The sequence below is a fragment of the Crocodylus siamensis genome, chromosome 2 (assembly GCF_052110815.1).
Source record: "Crocodylus siamensis isolate JL-2025a chromosome 2, ASM5211081v1, whole genome shotgun sequence".
In the NCBI taxonomy this organism is placed as follows: domain Eukaryota; kingdom Metazoa; phylum Chordata; order Crocodylia; family Crocodylidae; genus Crocodylus; species Crocodylus siamensis.
Window position 1 is genome coordinate 209,476,014 of NC_143396.1, and position 15,757 is coordinate 209,491,770.

Below are 15,757 nucleotides of genomic sequence, written 5' to 3' on the forward strand. Positions count from 1 at the left end.
CTTAAATATAACCTTGAGGGCCTGACCACCTTAAGAATTGAAAAGCCTGTACTGCTTTTTAATAAGACAGGTCATGTTAGTCAAAGATCCAGCCAGAATTCCATTTGAGTAATTACATCCAGCCTATTCAAAATACCACACATATTCCAACTACATATCTCTATTTTAGCAATATTTATTATCCTAAAATTATTAATAGAGCTTCATGCTGCAGCTAAATCTACAGTAAAAAGGAACCGTTATGTTGTGTATAAAGGAGTAAATATAGTCGCAAAATATTTGGGGAATATCAAGACAGAAGGTATTTTATAAAGGCTCGGCACATTCATCTCCATAAAATCAGAGCACTGACCTAAGTTGGAGTCAGTGCTCTGAATAATCCAGGACTGGGTACAACTGTTACTGCTGGGGGAAGAGGGATAAAATAATTATGGAGATAAAAATGGAGATAAATAAATTATGAAGAAATGGAGATAAAATAATTATGCAATTATGTTATCTCCATTTCAAGAACTAATCCAAAAAGCACTAAGAACTTTTTCATCACTCTCAGAATTACCATTCAAAAGCAAAGAACTGCATCTCTCTCCTTTTTTGAGATACAGGCATCTGACAACCATTACATCAACTCTTGGCACCAAAGCGGCAATTTTTACTGAATGTTTACTTACATTTTCTATATACATAGCTTCTCGTTCTTGGAAATGGCCCTTCTCTTTGCTCTGAAGATTTTGAAGACTTTTAATCTGTTCCTGGAGTAAACTACATCTTTCTTCACTGTCTCCAACCTTCTTTGTAAGGTTCTCAACTAGAATCTGCATGTTCTGCAGTGAAGACTCTTTTGCAGAAAGCTGATTCTTTGGAATAAAAGACCCAAAACTGTTAGTGAAATATACCTAGGACTAAACAACAAAAGAAACAATATGATATTGCTAGCTTCTCTACAATTAAAGCAAATACAAACCAAAATCTACATTTCAGGTATTTTAATCTGCCCAAGAGATCTGCTAGCACAACTGAAATTATTCCTAATATTCCTATTTCAAAATGTTCTTGCAAACAGCCTGGAGAAAATAACAAACAAATACATACCAACATGGTCAGGTTACTTGACCTCCCCACCTGCTTCCCACACCAGTGCCTGCCATGCCCCCCTGCCACTACTTTCACCACTGCAGCGGGGGAGGGACCGACATATTTGAAACAACCCTCCAGTAATTAAACACCATGTGGGAAATTATACAAATTTATATATTTTCCATGTACAGAAACTAATTATTAGGAGGTCATCTTACATTCAAAATAGTCTTGGAAGCAGGTAAATATGATATTTAAGCCACCAATAATGTGTACATATATTAGAGGTGTACCTTCAATTTTTCATTACAGGCAAGTGTTACTCTTGTAACATCGCCTCCTCCACATGCTAAATGCAAATCAACAATGTAGGCATCTTTTTCATGTAGTTTCTTTTCCTTTTCTACAAGCATGGCATCCATTTCTGCCCCTCGCTGATACTGCACCTCCAATTCAGAAGTCTAGAGAGAAAAGATGCTTTTACTTCCAACTTTTACAGTGTGCTACAGAGAAAAGGGATGGCTTCACTACTCCCCTACTGCCCTTTCTAGGGTAATGAGACAGTCAAAATCAGATTTCTAAGCAGGTTAAATTTTGACTGCACAGTTTAACTATAGAAATGACTGAAGTGAAACAGCATTTTGAACCAAAATAGGGAGAGTGGACTAATGCACAATGTTTACAACCCCATATATTCCTACACCATAGCAAGTTCAAATTTCTCCACAAAAACATGGCAAAATACCCATTTATCTTATTGGGGCAGGACCTGACATGCAGTCTGACTTATCTGAGCAGAGTTTTACAACACATCTGTTTAGTCTTTAAAGAAATGGACAGAACAAACCCAAGGTCAGTTTAAAAACAAAAATCTTACTTTATTTCGTAGCTCTTCATTTTTTTGTGCAACTTGGGCTTCTAGGTCTTCAATCCTCCTTTTAAGTACTAGTATTTTCCCACGATTTGCAGCAGCATTTTCATGGTCACTATCTTTAGATGCCTAAATGTAAACAGAAAGTTTTGGCTCCTATAAGCAAATAATAAATGCCTTCTGCAACTTCACTAGCTCAAGCACTACTGGTGGCAGACACTCTAGTCAAGTGTTGTATGTTTCCAAGTGGTCTCAAGACCTCAGAGTTTTGAAGAGCTTGACAAAATATTAGACAAAGAAGTGAAGACGTCTATGTCAAGGCTATGTTAAGGCTTCAAAATTCAAATACAGTAAAAGCTCTGTTATCCCACACCCCCCAGTAATGGGGGATACCAGTTAATCAAATATTCCAGTTAATCAAATGTGCACCGTCTGGTGCACTCCCCAGCATCAGTGTGCCAGGGCACAGGCTGCTTTTTCTCCCACGCAGGCTTTTTTGCCCTGGGCCATGAGCCAAAAAAGTGGTGAAGAAAAACTCAGCTTGCGGCAGCAGAATGGGAAGTCCCCCGAAAGTGGTACTTCCAGTTTCGATTTTGCCACATCACTCAGATGCCAGTTAATAGAGTTTTCCAGCTAATAAAGTGCCAGTTAACACAGCTTTACTGTATATCAAGGATACCTCATATGCTGACTGGATCTTCAGCCTTCAGACCACAGAGAAACACCACACATTTCTACTGGCAAGCATAAACCATGCAAACAGAAAAAAAGTAAGGAAGGAGAGAAGAAGGATTATTTCTAAAAAGTATGTTTAACTGCTGTGAAGTTTAATATTACCAAGTGCAATTCTATCAGTAGTATATTATGTAAATACTTTTTGTAAAGCAAGTTATAATCACAAAAAATGCAAATCTAACATTTACACGCAGATTTCACTTTCAAGGACCAGCAAAGATGCCAAGTTTATTAGCATTCTTAAACTACCACCCACTGTTCAATTTGGAGAATATGAAGAGACTTCCCAGAGGTAAAGGATTTTCTGTCCAAGTTTTACCATATTTTTTAAAAACAAATAAACTGTGAAAGCTACAAAGATTAAAGCACTAGTTTACAAACTAACAGGATCAAAATACAACATCATTTTAATGAAATATAATCAGCTTAAATTGATGAATTTTAATAAATGAAGACCATTTAAAACTTGTGTAATAGTAAAATACTTACGACTTTATTTTCTTAAAATCTAATTTCCAGATGGGTACCAATGCCATTTGTGTATTTTCCTGTGGCATGTTGGACTACAACAATTTGACAAGTTAGTTTCATATTTGCTTTCAATTATTTTTAAGTGGTTTTCCTTTTTAGTTCTCATGTGTAGGAGTACGGGTTGCAAATATGGAAGGGGAAAATTATCCGGATATAATTAAACAAACTGATTATACTACACTTCAGACAGAATTTCACAGAAACCTTTCTTAGGTTAGGAATTTCTTAACTTTTGCAAAACGTGATTAAAAGCATAGGTTAGATCAGGGGTGGCAAAGATACAGCTGGTCCGTAACCAACCCTGTGTACCACATGGAGCACATGCCAATCCTAACCATGTACCACGCACAATGCACAGAGCTGGTCTGGTATACGTTGCACATGATGCATGCATGGGGCCAGACCAGGGTGCACACTGCATGCAGTACTCACCCTTAGCCAGCCTTGTGTGCTGGATCTGAAGCTGGTCCAGACTGGGCCCACAGACAAACCCCATGTGTTAAATCTAGCACACAGGGCCAGTCCAGCACAGGGGCCCCATGCACCAAGTGCAGCACAAGCCCCAAACTGTTCCTACGTACCAGCTGTAGCATGTAGGCCAAAGCCAACACATGCTGCAAGCAGGGCCAGCCTGGGGCAAGTGCTACATGTGGTTCCACACAAGACCAGGCCAGTTTTGGGCTTGATGTGGCCTACAGCCCAACATCACACCCCTCATCTGGCCCAGGGGTCAGATGAATTTGATGCCCCTGAGTTAGATGAATGCATAAAAGAACTGTATACTTAATTTGACTATAACTGGACTCAGCAGGATGAGTTTGGACATCAATACAACTGGATCCAACCACACAAAGCTGACTGCAGGATAAGAACACAAAAGTCTACAATGTAAAGGGTAAACTCACTTTTTTTTGCTCTGCTTTCAACTCTTGTTGCCCAGATCCTGATAACTGCTTCTTAAGTTCTTCTAGTTGGGAGGTCAGGGATGTCACCTTGGCTCTATTGTGCAACTTTTCTTTAGAAAGCTTTGCTTCAGAAGCTTCTTTTTCTTCCTACAATTATTAATTTATAGTTATAAAATCCTTACACAATGATTTATCTACTCAGACAACTTAATAAAAACACAATCACAAATCCAAAACTTCCTGAGAAGACTGCAAATAAAGATGCCTAATATTCTTTTCAGTATTACTAGGGACAGGCTCCTGGCTACTATTGCAATTTAAAAGACCAACATCACTTACATTTAATCTGTATTAAAGATTTTTTTTTCTTTTCCTTGGTTAGTAATATCACTGCAAGAGCGAAATTTTCCAAATGAAACAGTAATTTTGGATTCCTCTGGTTTTGGATGCCTGGTCTCACACAGTTTCAAATAGCCTCATTTCCAAGAATAGATGCTCAACAATCATCATGCAGGCTTTTTATTCAGCTAGGATAGTGGAACTAAGATAAGATGTTTCCTATCCACACTGATGAACTAAATGCTAAACAGATGCAAGGACAACCATCACGAAATCATTTTCATTTCTCATTACTTCCATTAGGATCCTCAACACTAGAGCCAGCTACTTCATTTTAGATTTGGGGGGAGGGGGGGAGGGTTTAAATACAATGTATGTTAGGTTTTACACTACTTTCTACTTTGAAACTTTAGCCTAAACAAATCTAACAATATCCCAGTAAAATGTAAGTCTGAAAACTAAGCCCTCGAAAATATACTTCAAGCATCAGCCTGAAAATTTAAAAAAAAAAAAAAAAAAGATTACCCTTTAATAGACTATAAGATATTTAATATAAATTCAGTCTATTAACTCTGACCACAAATCAAGGGTATAAAAATACAGAAATTATAATTAAAGGAGATTTGAGGGGAAATGTTAAAAAAGTAATTTTAAGTCAAGTCTATAGTCTAACCAAACAGCTAATTGTGGATATTAGATTCTATATTTAACCTAAAAGGAGCCTAGCTCTCTATCTAATTCTGTGCAACAGTGAACGTGCAATGGAAAGTTGCTTCCTATATTTATTAAGAACATGTGTTCATTCCTGAGAACATTTGTTGCTTCTGTAACAACCAGAGCTGGTTTTAATTCTGGAAACAGAACCTAAGCTTATAGGAAGCTGTAATGTATCCTCACACATCTCCTGGCTGTGATCAATGCTTCCTTAGTCCTGAAGACTGACTCACCTAAATCTTAGGCCTATATCTAGACAAGATTAAACACAACTAAAATTAATTTTCTTTTGTACTTCAATAAGCACCTTGATGTACATATGCAGTACCTTTAACTGATTATCCTTCTTGAGAAGCTCAGCATCCTTCTCTCTGATAAGTTCCTTGAGTTGCGTTACCAGCTGTTCAGTACGTGCCAGTTGTTCGGTTAAATCAGCCACTGACATATTTGCTGCATTTCGTGAGCCAGAAGCCTGCAGACAATATGCAGTTATGAACAAAACTGTACACTTACTACTGGCTCTGTAAAAATACAGTTGTTAGTTTTTCAGCACATCATATTAAATTTAACTAGAATGTAATATTAAAACTTGAACAAGCTTTTCGGACACTTTTAGTGTAGCTTGTCAAGTACACTTAATAAAACACAACTGAACTGGAAGAGTATTAAAGGGACTCCATAACCCTTGAAACAGCATCTGATCCTTTCAGAGTAAACAAGATTAAAAACTGTACTAAAATCCAGTCCGGACATGATGCAATCACAAATAAAATGACAAAGACATGCTTACTTGTTTCTCCCTGCCTCCATAACACTATATGATTGTCTGTCTTTAGAAATTCCTGTTTTTCTTCCCCTAATCCTTGTATGCCTAACTGATTCTAGACTCTGAACTGTTTTAAACAATGACTATTCCTTCTGCCTCCCTGAAAAGCACCTGGATTATTGTATGCACTTTCATAAACAATTTCCAATTAACAAAGCCACAAGCCCCTGCAACAAACATGTGATTTCTTGCCACAGAAACTTAGGGGGAAAAAATCTGAACAAATGTGTTGTTTGCATACATCCAGCAAAATAAATGGGAGTGGAGGAGGGACTGCACAGGAGTGCAGAACGATTCTTGAGTTACATTATCCAAGGCCATTAAAGCCGGCTAAAAAATTGAAAAAGGGGCTGTGTGGAGGGCAAGAAACATGCTTTGTGCCTCACAGACAAAAAGAGCTGGTTACAGAAGTACAGTAATAGTTACCATATAATCCCATTTGTGTTACTGTTAGAAACTTTCTTTTTTCAAAAATTAAAGCTAACCGTTTTTCTCCCCTAGACTTAAAAGAAAAAATAATGTCACTAAATCCCACTTCATTTTATGGGTGGGATATCTTTCAGTTAAGATATTAAACCTAGGGCAAAGGGCAGTTGCAGCCACACCACCACACCCTCCCTGGATTTGCCCATGATCATATTAATGTAACTACCTTGTTTCCTCACATACATCACACTCTTTTCCCCACAGTTCAGCTGCTAAAACAGGATGTGAATTAAGTGACAAAATACAGTAATAACAGTTTCTACCTCTGAGTTTGGGAGTTGGGGGGTGGGGATAGGGAGAGCAAAAGTAACTGCAAGACTGCATATGGGACTCACTAAATGCTGTTTGTGGACACTTTCTCTTTTGTCCCAGCGGAGACTCCTGCTGCAGAAGCTGCTACTCAGTTTATTTATTGCTACTTACTTATATATATGTATACACAAGGAAAGATGTTTTTTCTTCATTCTGCCTTTCAGAAACAAGGAACATTTGGGGATGGGGGGTGGTGTTGTCTGTGAAAAAATACAGTAACAGCAGAGAACCAAGGAATAGCCTGCTAATAGTGATCAGTTTAATGTTTTCATGGTTTCTATTGGTCATTTTCTTAAGTCCAGATAAACAGGTTAAAGGTGAATAAGTATAGCCATGGTTACATACTGACAATGAAGTACTGCTTGGAAAAACAAACCACTGCAATCTTCAGGGGCTTCAAACTATCTCCTGGCAAAACCAATTTAAAAAGTTTTTAAAGGTTCCTTGTGGAAAGCAGTTACTTAGGGTTACTGAATATTGCTTCCAAAACCCACAGAATTAAAAAAAATTAAAAGCAACTTAATAAAAGCAAAATACTTACTACTGGTTTGGAGGACAAGTTCTCTTGAGAGCCCCACTTCCACATGGTTTAAAAATGGCTATGAAAGAAAATGATGAAAGAAAATTATATCACTACAAATATTAGTACGGCTTAGAAAATCATACATATAGATACATAAATTAAAAATCGCTATGTTAGCTGCACGAATACAATCGTACCTTTCCTGTTACGGTTCTTTCTACACTTTTTTGGTTTAGGATCAAACTAATTTAATAATCCAAGAAAAACAGGAGCTCGCTGCAGTTGCTGAAACTTGATAGGAACTTTGAGAGTCATTTCATGATTATTAAGAAATTGCTATTTCAATATTTTACACATTAGACCACTTCTACACATTTTGAAGCAAGAAAAGTCAACATTACACCTGTAAATAGACAAGGAAGTTACCTTAAGAGGAATTACCTTAGCCACACACTGCAAGCAGGAGCTCCACATTTAATTCCATCCTTACAAAGTAAGCTGGGTTATTTCATAGATTTCATAGACATTAGGGCTGGAAGGAACCTCGGAAGATCATTAAGTCCAGCCCCCTGCCCAAGGGGCGGAAGTCAGCTGGGGTCATAGGATCCCAGCAACATAAGCATCCAATTTGCTCTTGAAGGTGTTCAATGTAGGTGCTTGAACCACCTCCGATGGCAGGCTGTTCCAGACCTTGGGGGCTCGGACAGTAAAGAAATTCTTCCTTATGTCCAGCCTGAAAAGGTCTTGTAGTAGTTTATAACCATTCGACCTCATCATCCCTTGGGGCGCTCTGGTGAACAAACGTTCCCCCAGATACTGGTGGCCACCACAGATGAACTTATAGGTGGCCATCAGATCACCCCTGAGCCTGCGCTTTTCCCGGCTAAAGAACCCCATGGCTCTCAGCCTGTCATTGTAAGGTCTGCTTTCCTGACTTCTGATCATGCGCATGGCTCTTCTCTGGACTCTCTCAAGCTTCTCCACATCCTTTTTAAATTGTGGAGCCCAAAACTGGACACAATATTCCAGCTGCAGCCTCACCAAGACCGAGTACAGGGGAGAAGGACATCCTGGGCTGCTTGAGAAGCATCTATGGATGCAAACCAGTGTTTTGGTCACTTTACTAGCCGCAGCATTACATTGCAGGCTCATGTTCATCTTGTGGTCAATCCTGACCCCCAAGTCTCTTTCTTTTGTAGTGCTAGCCAGCGTAGCACTGCCGAGCCTATAAGGATGCTGCAGGTTTTTCTTCCCAAGGTAGAGAACCTTGCATTTTTCGGTGTTAAACACCATCAGGTTCTCATCCGCCCATTTGCTGAGCTTGTCCAGGTCAGGCTGGATCGCCCGCCTGTCTTCTGGCATGGATGCTTTGCCCCAAAGTTTGGTGTCATCAGCGAACTTGGCCAGTCCACTCCTGGCTCCAATGTCCACATCGTTAATGAAGATGTTGAACAATATGGGTCCAAGGACAGAGCCTTGGGGGACCCCACTGGTCACAGGACACCATGATGAGCGACTTCCTTGTCCAGGTGATATGTCACTGGTCATAGAAGGAAATGAGATTGGTCAAGCAAGACCTACCCACAACAAACCCATGCTGGCTATCCCTTAGGATGTTGGCGTCGGCCAGTCCATTAAGGATGGCCTCTTTAATAAACTTTTCTAAGATCTTCCCAGGGATAGAAGTCAGGCTGATGGGCCTATAGTTTGCCGGATCCACTTTCCTCCCTTTCTTGAAGATAGGCACCACATTGGCCTTCTTCCAGTCTTCAGGCACTTCACCAGAGCACCAGGAGTTTTCAAAGATCTGTGCCACAGGCTAGGCTATGATGCTCACCAGCTCCTTGAGTACCTGGGGTGTAGATTGTCAGGGCCGGCTGACTTGAAGGTATCCAGCTTCTCAAGATGTTCCTTCACGAAGTCAACATTAATGGAGGGCAGGCGATCTCCCTCACCGGACCTCCCTGCTCCACGGTGGGCATGGGCGTCCCATGGGACTGATGAAAAACCGAAGCAAAATACCCATTTAATAGGTTGGCTTTTTCCTGAGCGTCATTTGCCCCATCTGGTTCAGCAGGGTTCCAATGTTGCCCTTGCTTTTCCTCCGGCTCCCCACATATCTGAAAAAGGACTTTTTATTGTCCTTGATGCTTGAAGCTAGTTGGAGTTCAGTTGCAGCCTTGGCTTTCCTGGTTTGCTCCCTGCAGAACCGGACCAGTGCAGAATAATCCTCCTTGGAGGTGAATCCCGTCCTCCATCCTTTGTAGGCCTTTCTTTTTAGCCTCAGGAGGTCTGCTAGGTCCCTGGAGAGCCAGGGGGGCTGCTGTGCCCTCTTGCTGCCTTTCCTCTAAGATGGAATAGACTTAGCTTGTGCATTGAGGATCGCTCCCTTGAGGAGCAACCACTCTTCTTGAACTCCCCTCTCCCTGGGGTCATGGTCCCTTAGGTCCTCACTGACAAGCCTCCTGAGCTTGTCAAAGTCAGCTTTTCTGAAGTCTAGGACTTCCATTTTGCTGACTGACTTGCCAGCTTTACGGTGGATGGTGAAGGTGATCAGCTCATGGTCACTATCACCCAGCTTCCCATCGATCACTAGGTCACCAGTTAGGTCATCCCCAGTAGCCAGTACCAGGTCGAGCAGCGCTTTGCCTCTCGTTGGCCCATAGACTTCTTGAGTCAAGTAGAGGTCAGCCACACGAGAAGAACCTTTGCAACTGCTCAGTTTTTGCTGAGTGATCCTCCCACAAGATGTCCGGGTAATTGAAGTCACCCATGATAACCATGGTCCTGGAGCATGCGGCCTCAGCCAGTTTCCGGGCGAACTCTTGGTCAAGCTCACGATTTTGGGTGGGAGGTCTGTAGTAGACTCCCACTGTTATGTCCTGATGACACCAGCACCGCAGTCTTTGGTTGACTAAACTTTGTGACGGTTATGGAATCTAAACTTTGTGAAATTTAAATCTCAGAGGCCAATTAGATACAGGCAGCCTAAATTCAAATTTCAATGCACTGCTGCATTAGTAAGGGAAGTCTCAGCTGAGAAGGAATTTGGTACCTTCTAAAAACAAGTCTGCAGAGTAACTTACTAACTTGATTGGAGCTGCACATCATGCTGTAAAATCCTGGCCTCAGGACAGCCTTCATGATGCAAGACCAAGCAAAAAAGCCAACCTTCATCTATTCAGTCACTTGTATGTACAAGTAGCACTTTTCAAAGGAATTTCATTTCCTTTTTCAAATCCTAATGCATGGGTTTCAGGAAAGCCCAGCAGGGCAGCTGTGCTCCTGCTCTTGGCAAAACAGTTTATTAAGAAACCTGGCATGAAGTATATTTTACAAGGAAGACTGAATGAAAGCCAAGATTGTTTTTAAAGCAGAATGTTAATCACCACCATAGAAGCAAGGTCCAGAGAGTGAAAATCTTAGCCTGTGTTATGCAGAAGGTCAGACTAACTTGTAATAATTGCTTCTTCTGACAGAGAGAAGCAGGCATATGTCATACTGGTAGCTTCTACCTTTTAAATCCATAATTTGCAGACAGAAGGGAAGAGAGGCTTTACGATCTTATTTTTTAATTCTCTTTTCATCCTTCCAGAAAATCAAAAGCACATATTTTACCCCCAATAACACCAAACAAAGTAACATGGAAGAGGTTACTTGCATATAACAAAGGCACACTAAACATACCTTCATGCTTTGTAAAAATTCAAATGGGTATCAAATTCACCTGGCTCATCCAGGCCAAATGTAGACCCTAACGCTCCCTGGGACTGGATCCAGACCCAGCAGTGGCATCACTGTGTCATGCAGGTTAACTGAGTCTTTGCTCACATCCCAGTAGACCTCCATACCCCAATTCTGGTGGCAGGCCTTGGCTGCAAGTCTGACTCCATCCACTATGTACCAGTTCCTGTCACTGAACACCTTGACCAAACCCTCCTGATACGTCCCAATTTATTTTAAGAACATTACTTAATGACCTCAAAAAAGGGTAAACATTTCCAAGGTGCAATATTCAAATGCCAAGTTGAGCAGCACAACAGAACAGACTCTTTACCCAGCCCAAGCACGACTCCCTGGTGAGGATTATTTTTTACTGAATCAGCCCAAAGGAATTATTTTTTAGGGGAGGAGCCATAAAGTTTGAAGGCCCCCCTCTAGAATCCCACTTCCTAACCCACTCCTTTCTCTGTGGCAAGTTACTACATGGTGCTCCACTTAGTCTTCCATTTATATGCACTTTTAGAAGAAATCTCAACTACCAAAGGTATTTTTCTGGACATAACATGTATGGTCCCGAGATACTGATGTAGGAGATGACCACAGCATCTTTAGAACTCATTATTGAAGTTATCGGCACTGATTTCCCTTCAAGCCTTTCTGTGTCAACTACCTCAGCTCCAATTTTAAGTCCATATTTGTAGTCCATATTTCCTCTTGCCCCTATCTTGGTTACTTTGCTGTACATCACCTTCCATTAGGCCAGGAAAAGTCTCCGTTCAACCACAGAATGCTCACCAGGGCCCACAAAACCTTCATGGATCATGAGAAATAATACAGCTGTCCTGTGCCTCAGTACAGTCTCTGAATCACAATATTGCTCTCTAGTGAACAGTGGCAACGTGGCTCTTATGGAGTCTTCTAGTGGCCAAGGTAACATCTGCCTTGAAGGTAAAGAGTAGGAAACAAGTATTTATTGCCAACCACCTAGCATATAAAATTCATAGGAGTAACTATGCACATTGGAAACATCCCACTGAACTCAATGGGACAAGTGCAGGGAGTTAATTGTTAAGATGATCTCGCTCCTAACATTCACTGAAACAGCATGGTATGTATCTGAGTAATCACTGTTAATCCCCCTGCCATGGCTGTCAAGGAAAAAGTGCCTCTCTCCACCACTGCCCTTTACTTAAAGAATGAGGAAGTAACAGGTAACCCTCTTCTGCCACAGCCAGTTATGCAACACACAGTTCTCCATGTTCATCAGTGGAAGCAACAGACACTTATGTGGAGTTTGTCAGTGAAGGCTCTAACAAGTGCTTTTTCCATGTAAAAGAAATCTTTTGCTTGTATTTATTATGTGCTCAAGATGCGTACGTTTTACAGAGGTGCATGTACTTTAAATGACAGCTGCTCACAATCAGAATGTGACCTTGCTTTCATTTCTCCTGTAGGTATCATGCAATTAATCCACCGTGTCAATGCTACCTCCCTGGGTACTTTCCATTTGACAAAAAAAAAAAAAAAAAAGGAAGTTAAAATAATTTCTTAGTACATCCATTGGTAGCATCCAAGGTTGTAGCAGGTTCTTACCTACAAAAGTGCATGCTTTTCAATCAGACAGTAGGGCATGGTGGCACACTAGAAACTATCCGCCTGAGTGTTTTATATGATCGTTACTAAACAAGGGATCTCATGGCAACCTCACATACTACAGTTTATTAGATTATGGTTGTAAGAGATGGTTTGGACTGGGAGGATCCTGACTCAGACAGGGGGTTGGACTGGACTAGACCTCTGGAGATCCCCTCCAACCCTAGTTCTCTATGACTCTTGCAAGAATGAAGCGCATGTTCTCTCTCTCTCAAACCAGAGGACCAAACTATTTAAAGACTTTACCTCCCTCCCCACCCTTACACTACGCCCTTACTTACGCAAGTTGCGCTGGGGTACCTCAGATTACTGTACCCCAGGTGTTTTCAAGCTTTTTGGATCAGTGAACCCACAATGGATGGACACGGAGCAGTGTACTCAGGTGGCTGGACACAGAACGGGGGAAAGCTGGATGGATGGCGGGGGGGATGGCATGCGGCTGAGCATGGAGCGGCAGTAGCCACCGCCCCCAACATCCATCCATCCACACCAGCAGCACCTGTGCAGCAGCGCAGGATGGTGCGTGGCAGCACCCTGTCCCTGGCCACCCGGGCGCATCCCCTAGGGCCTTCTCAAGTACCACCACTTGACAACCGCTGCCGTAATGAAAAGACAGAAGCAGCATCCTCCCTTGCTCTACCTCCTGGACTTGGGAACACCCACACTTTCACCAGCCCCCCTGGATAGCAACCCCACATCCTGCCTGCTCCTCCCCAAGCCGGTGGGCAGGGAAAAAGACACAGCCCTCTGGCAAGACAAAGCGAGACAGTCTTGGAACAACACCGATTCTCTTCTGCAGCTCGCCAGGCTCTGGGGCTAAAAACAGAGGCCAGGGTCACGGTACCTGTAGGGCACAAAGGGAAAGTGGGGGGAGAGGGAGGTGGCACACCTACAATTCAAGCCTCCTTGCCTGCCTAAACAACCTCCCCCTCACCAGCTGCGTGAGTGCCCCCTGCCAGCCAGAGCCCAGGAGGAGGAGGAGGAGGAGGAGAAGGAGGAGGAGGCGCCTCCCCCCCAACCCGGCCATGGGGCCTCTGCGGCCCGGGAGCGCCCCTGCAACCCCCTGCCCCGCGGGGAGGAGAGGGGAGAGGAGAAGAGGGGGGTGGCCGCGACCCCGCACTCACCTGCGCGGGGGGCTGAGGGGGGAGGGTGCCGCGGCTCCTCCTGGCGCCGGCCCCAGCGGCGGACGGCCGCTCGCACCGACCCAACGTCAGCGCGCCGGGTGACGTCAGCGCGCCGCGTCCTCGCGCCCCTCCCCTCCCCTCCCCTACCCTCGCGCGGTGGAGCAGTTACTCCCTAAGAGCCTACGTCACCCCCGCACGGGGACGGGGACGGGGACGGGGACGGGGCGGGGGGCGTCTGAAGTCAGTAGCGCCGAGCACAGTCCCCCCCGCGCTGCGCGCGATCCTAGCCCCGCCCCCCCAGCCGCTGCTGCAACCTGGCGAGGGCAGGGCAGGGGGCGAGTTTCCTGTCACCAGAGGCCGGGGCCCAGTGCTGCCAGGTGTACCGTAATTACCGTGTTTGCACAAAAAACGAGTAATCATAATAAAACTGCTCAAAATGTAGGATGGCTATTGGGGCAGCAAATGCAAAGCCCGAGTCGGGAGAGCCTTAACCGACTTGGGGGTTTGCTGTCAGTGCTTTTTTAAGACAGCTGACCTCAAAGTAAAGAAATGCTGTGATGACCCAGCCCTCAATCGCTCAGTGGCGAGTTACTGTGATCAATATAAAGACGATGACGATTTATATGCGTTCTTACTTGCGTAAGTGTTCAGTGTACGATAGTTTTTCAGCACATACAATAATTTTGAGCTTCCAATATGATTGTTTCATATTTAAGACCTGGCAATGGGATGGCTTGACTGGATGCCATTGCGATGACTGGGGTGGTTGGCTGGTGCCCCCGTACCGCAGGAGCCCAATGCAGGGCATAAGGAAAGGATGTCAGGTCCATTTTTCTGTTTCAAAGAGCTTTGCGTGGTCCTGAGAGTGCAGGGAAACCTCGTGTTGCAAAGCAGGGGAAAGGGTTGCACCCTGCCTGGGTCCAGGATGAACTTGTGTGGCACCATTAAAAGGAGCTTCCCAGGGCCTGGGTTGAGAATCACCCCATTCAAGCAATAATGAGTTAACCACAGGATCTCTCCAAACGTAGGACTCTAGCTATGAACTTGCTTTCTTCACCATGAGGCAGAAATGGGCTGAGATGTGACAAGCATATGTCAATTTGTAGAAACCCAGGACTTCCATTCCCTTTTGTTACAAACAAGGTCTTGCTGTAATGGAGATCCATCCACCTCAGCCACTTTTGCTTTTAACTATATGCTCAACTACACATGGCTCTTATCTTGTCTCCGGTAGACTGAATTATAATACAGTCACAGGCAACACATACAATAAAGTCCCTGAAAGAACCTGCGGTCAGTTTTTTGGAGGACAGAATGCAAGTGCATAAAGCCTCAGGCTAAAAATAATTCCCTTAGTATGCTGTTTCCTGGCTGACCTTTCAAACAACACCGCTTAACTAGGCCCTCTCTCGAAGTCCTGCTGTTGCAAAATTGTAGTTTTTAAAGCCAACATTCTCTGAAATCTTCTTGAAATTGGATTTCCTACCTCTAATATTTGCTAGAATACTTTAGGTTTGCATTCTCCTAAAACTTAACTTGATTTCTCTCTCATTTATACCTTAACTTTTCTGTGACTAAAGCCAAGTGGGTGCATTCCAGTATTTGTGCTTGTGAAAAGCAAATATTATGGGTACTCCATGTCTATACATGCCAGATAAGCATATACTTTACTTAGCTACCTAGCACAATGCCAACCCACATTTCTTGCCTATTGCATATTGAGTAAGAGCATAAATTAAAATCTTAAATGCATAGCACCTTTTAGCTCTGCCTTCAACTTTGTAACTTAATTGTACCCTGGTTAACTGCATCCTAACTGTACTTACTTACTTTGGAACTAGCTGTAATCCATGAATTTGAGCCAGAACCACTAAAGGGAAAACAGCTGTCAAAAAGCTGCTATTAAAAGACTCCAAAGTAACAGCGGCAGATACCAGA

At 43.0% G+C, this 15,757-nt stretch overlaps 1 protein-coding gene across 1 annotated transcript in view; it reads right to left on the reverse strand.

The window, feature by feature from the left end:
* The window catches only part of LOC149871649 (uncharacterized), a 59,786-nt gene extending 45,847 nt beyond the window's left edge, over positions 1 to 13,939 (reverse strand). Inside the window, exons 1-7 of the mRNA XM_090032913.1 lie at positions 13,820 to 13,939; positions 7,338 to 7,395; positions 5,501 to 5,644; positions 4,120 to 4,266; positions 1,955 to 2,077; positions 1,371 to 1,538; positions 672 to 857 (exon numbers count right to left, since the gene is read on the reverse strand). Coding sequence (XP_089889039.1) covers positions 672 to 857; positions 1,371 to 1,538; positions 1,955 to 2,077; positions 4,120 to 4,266; positions 5,501 to 5,644; positions 7,338 to 7,382 — 813 coding nt within the window. The 5' untranslated portion in view covers positions 7,383 to 7,395; positions 13,820 to 13,939. The remainder of the gene's footprint in view (positions 1 to 671; positions 858 to 1,370; positions 1,539 to 1,954; positions 2,078 to 4,119; positions 4,267 to 5,500; positions 5,645 to 7,337; positions 7,396 to 13,819) is intronic.
* Positions 13,940 to 15,757: the final 1,818 nt, after the last annotated feature.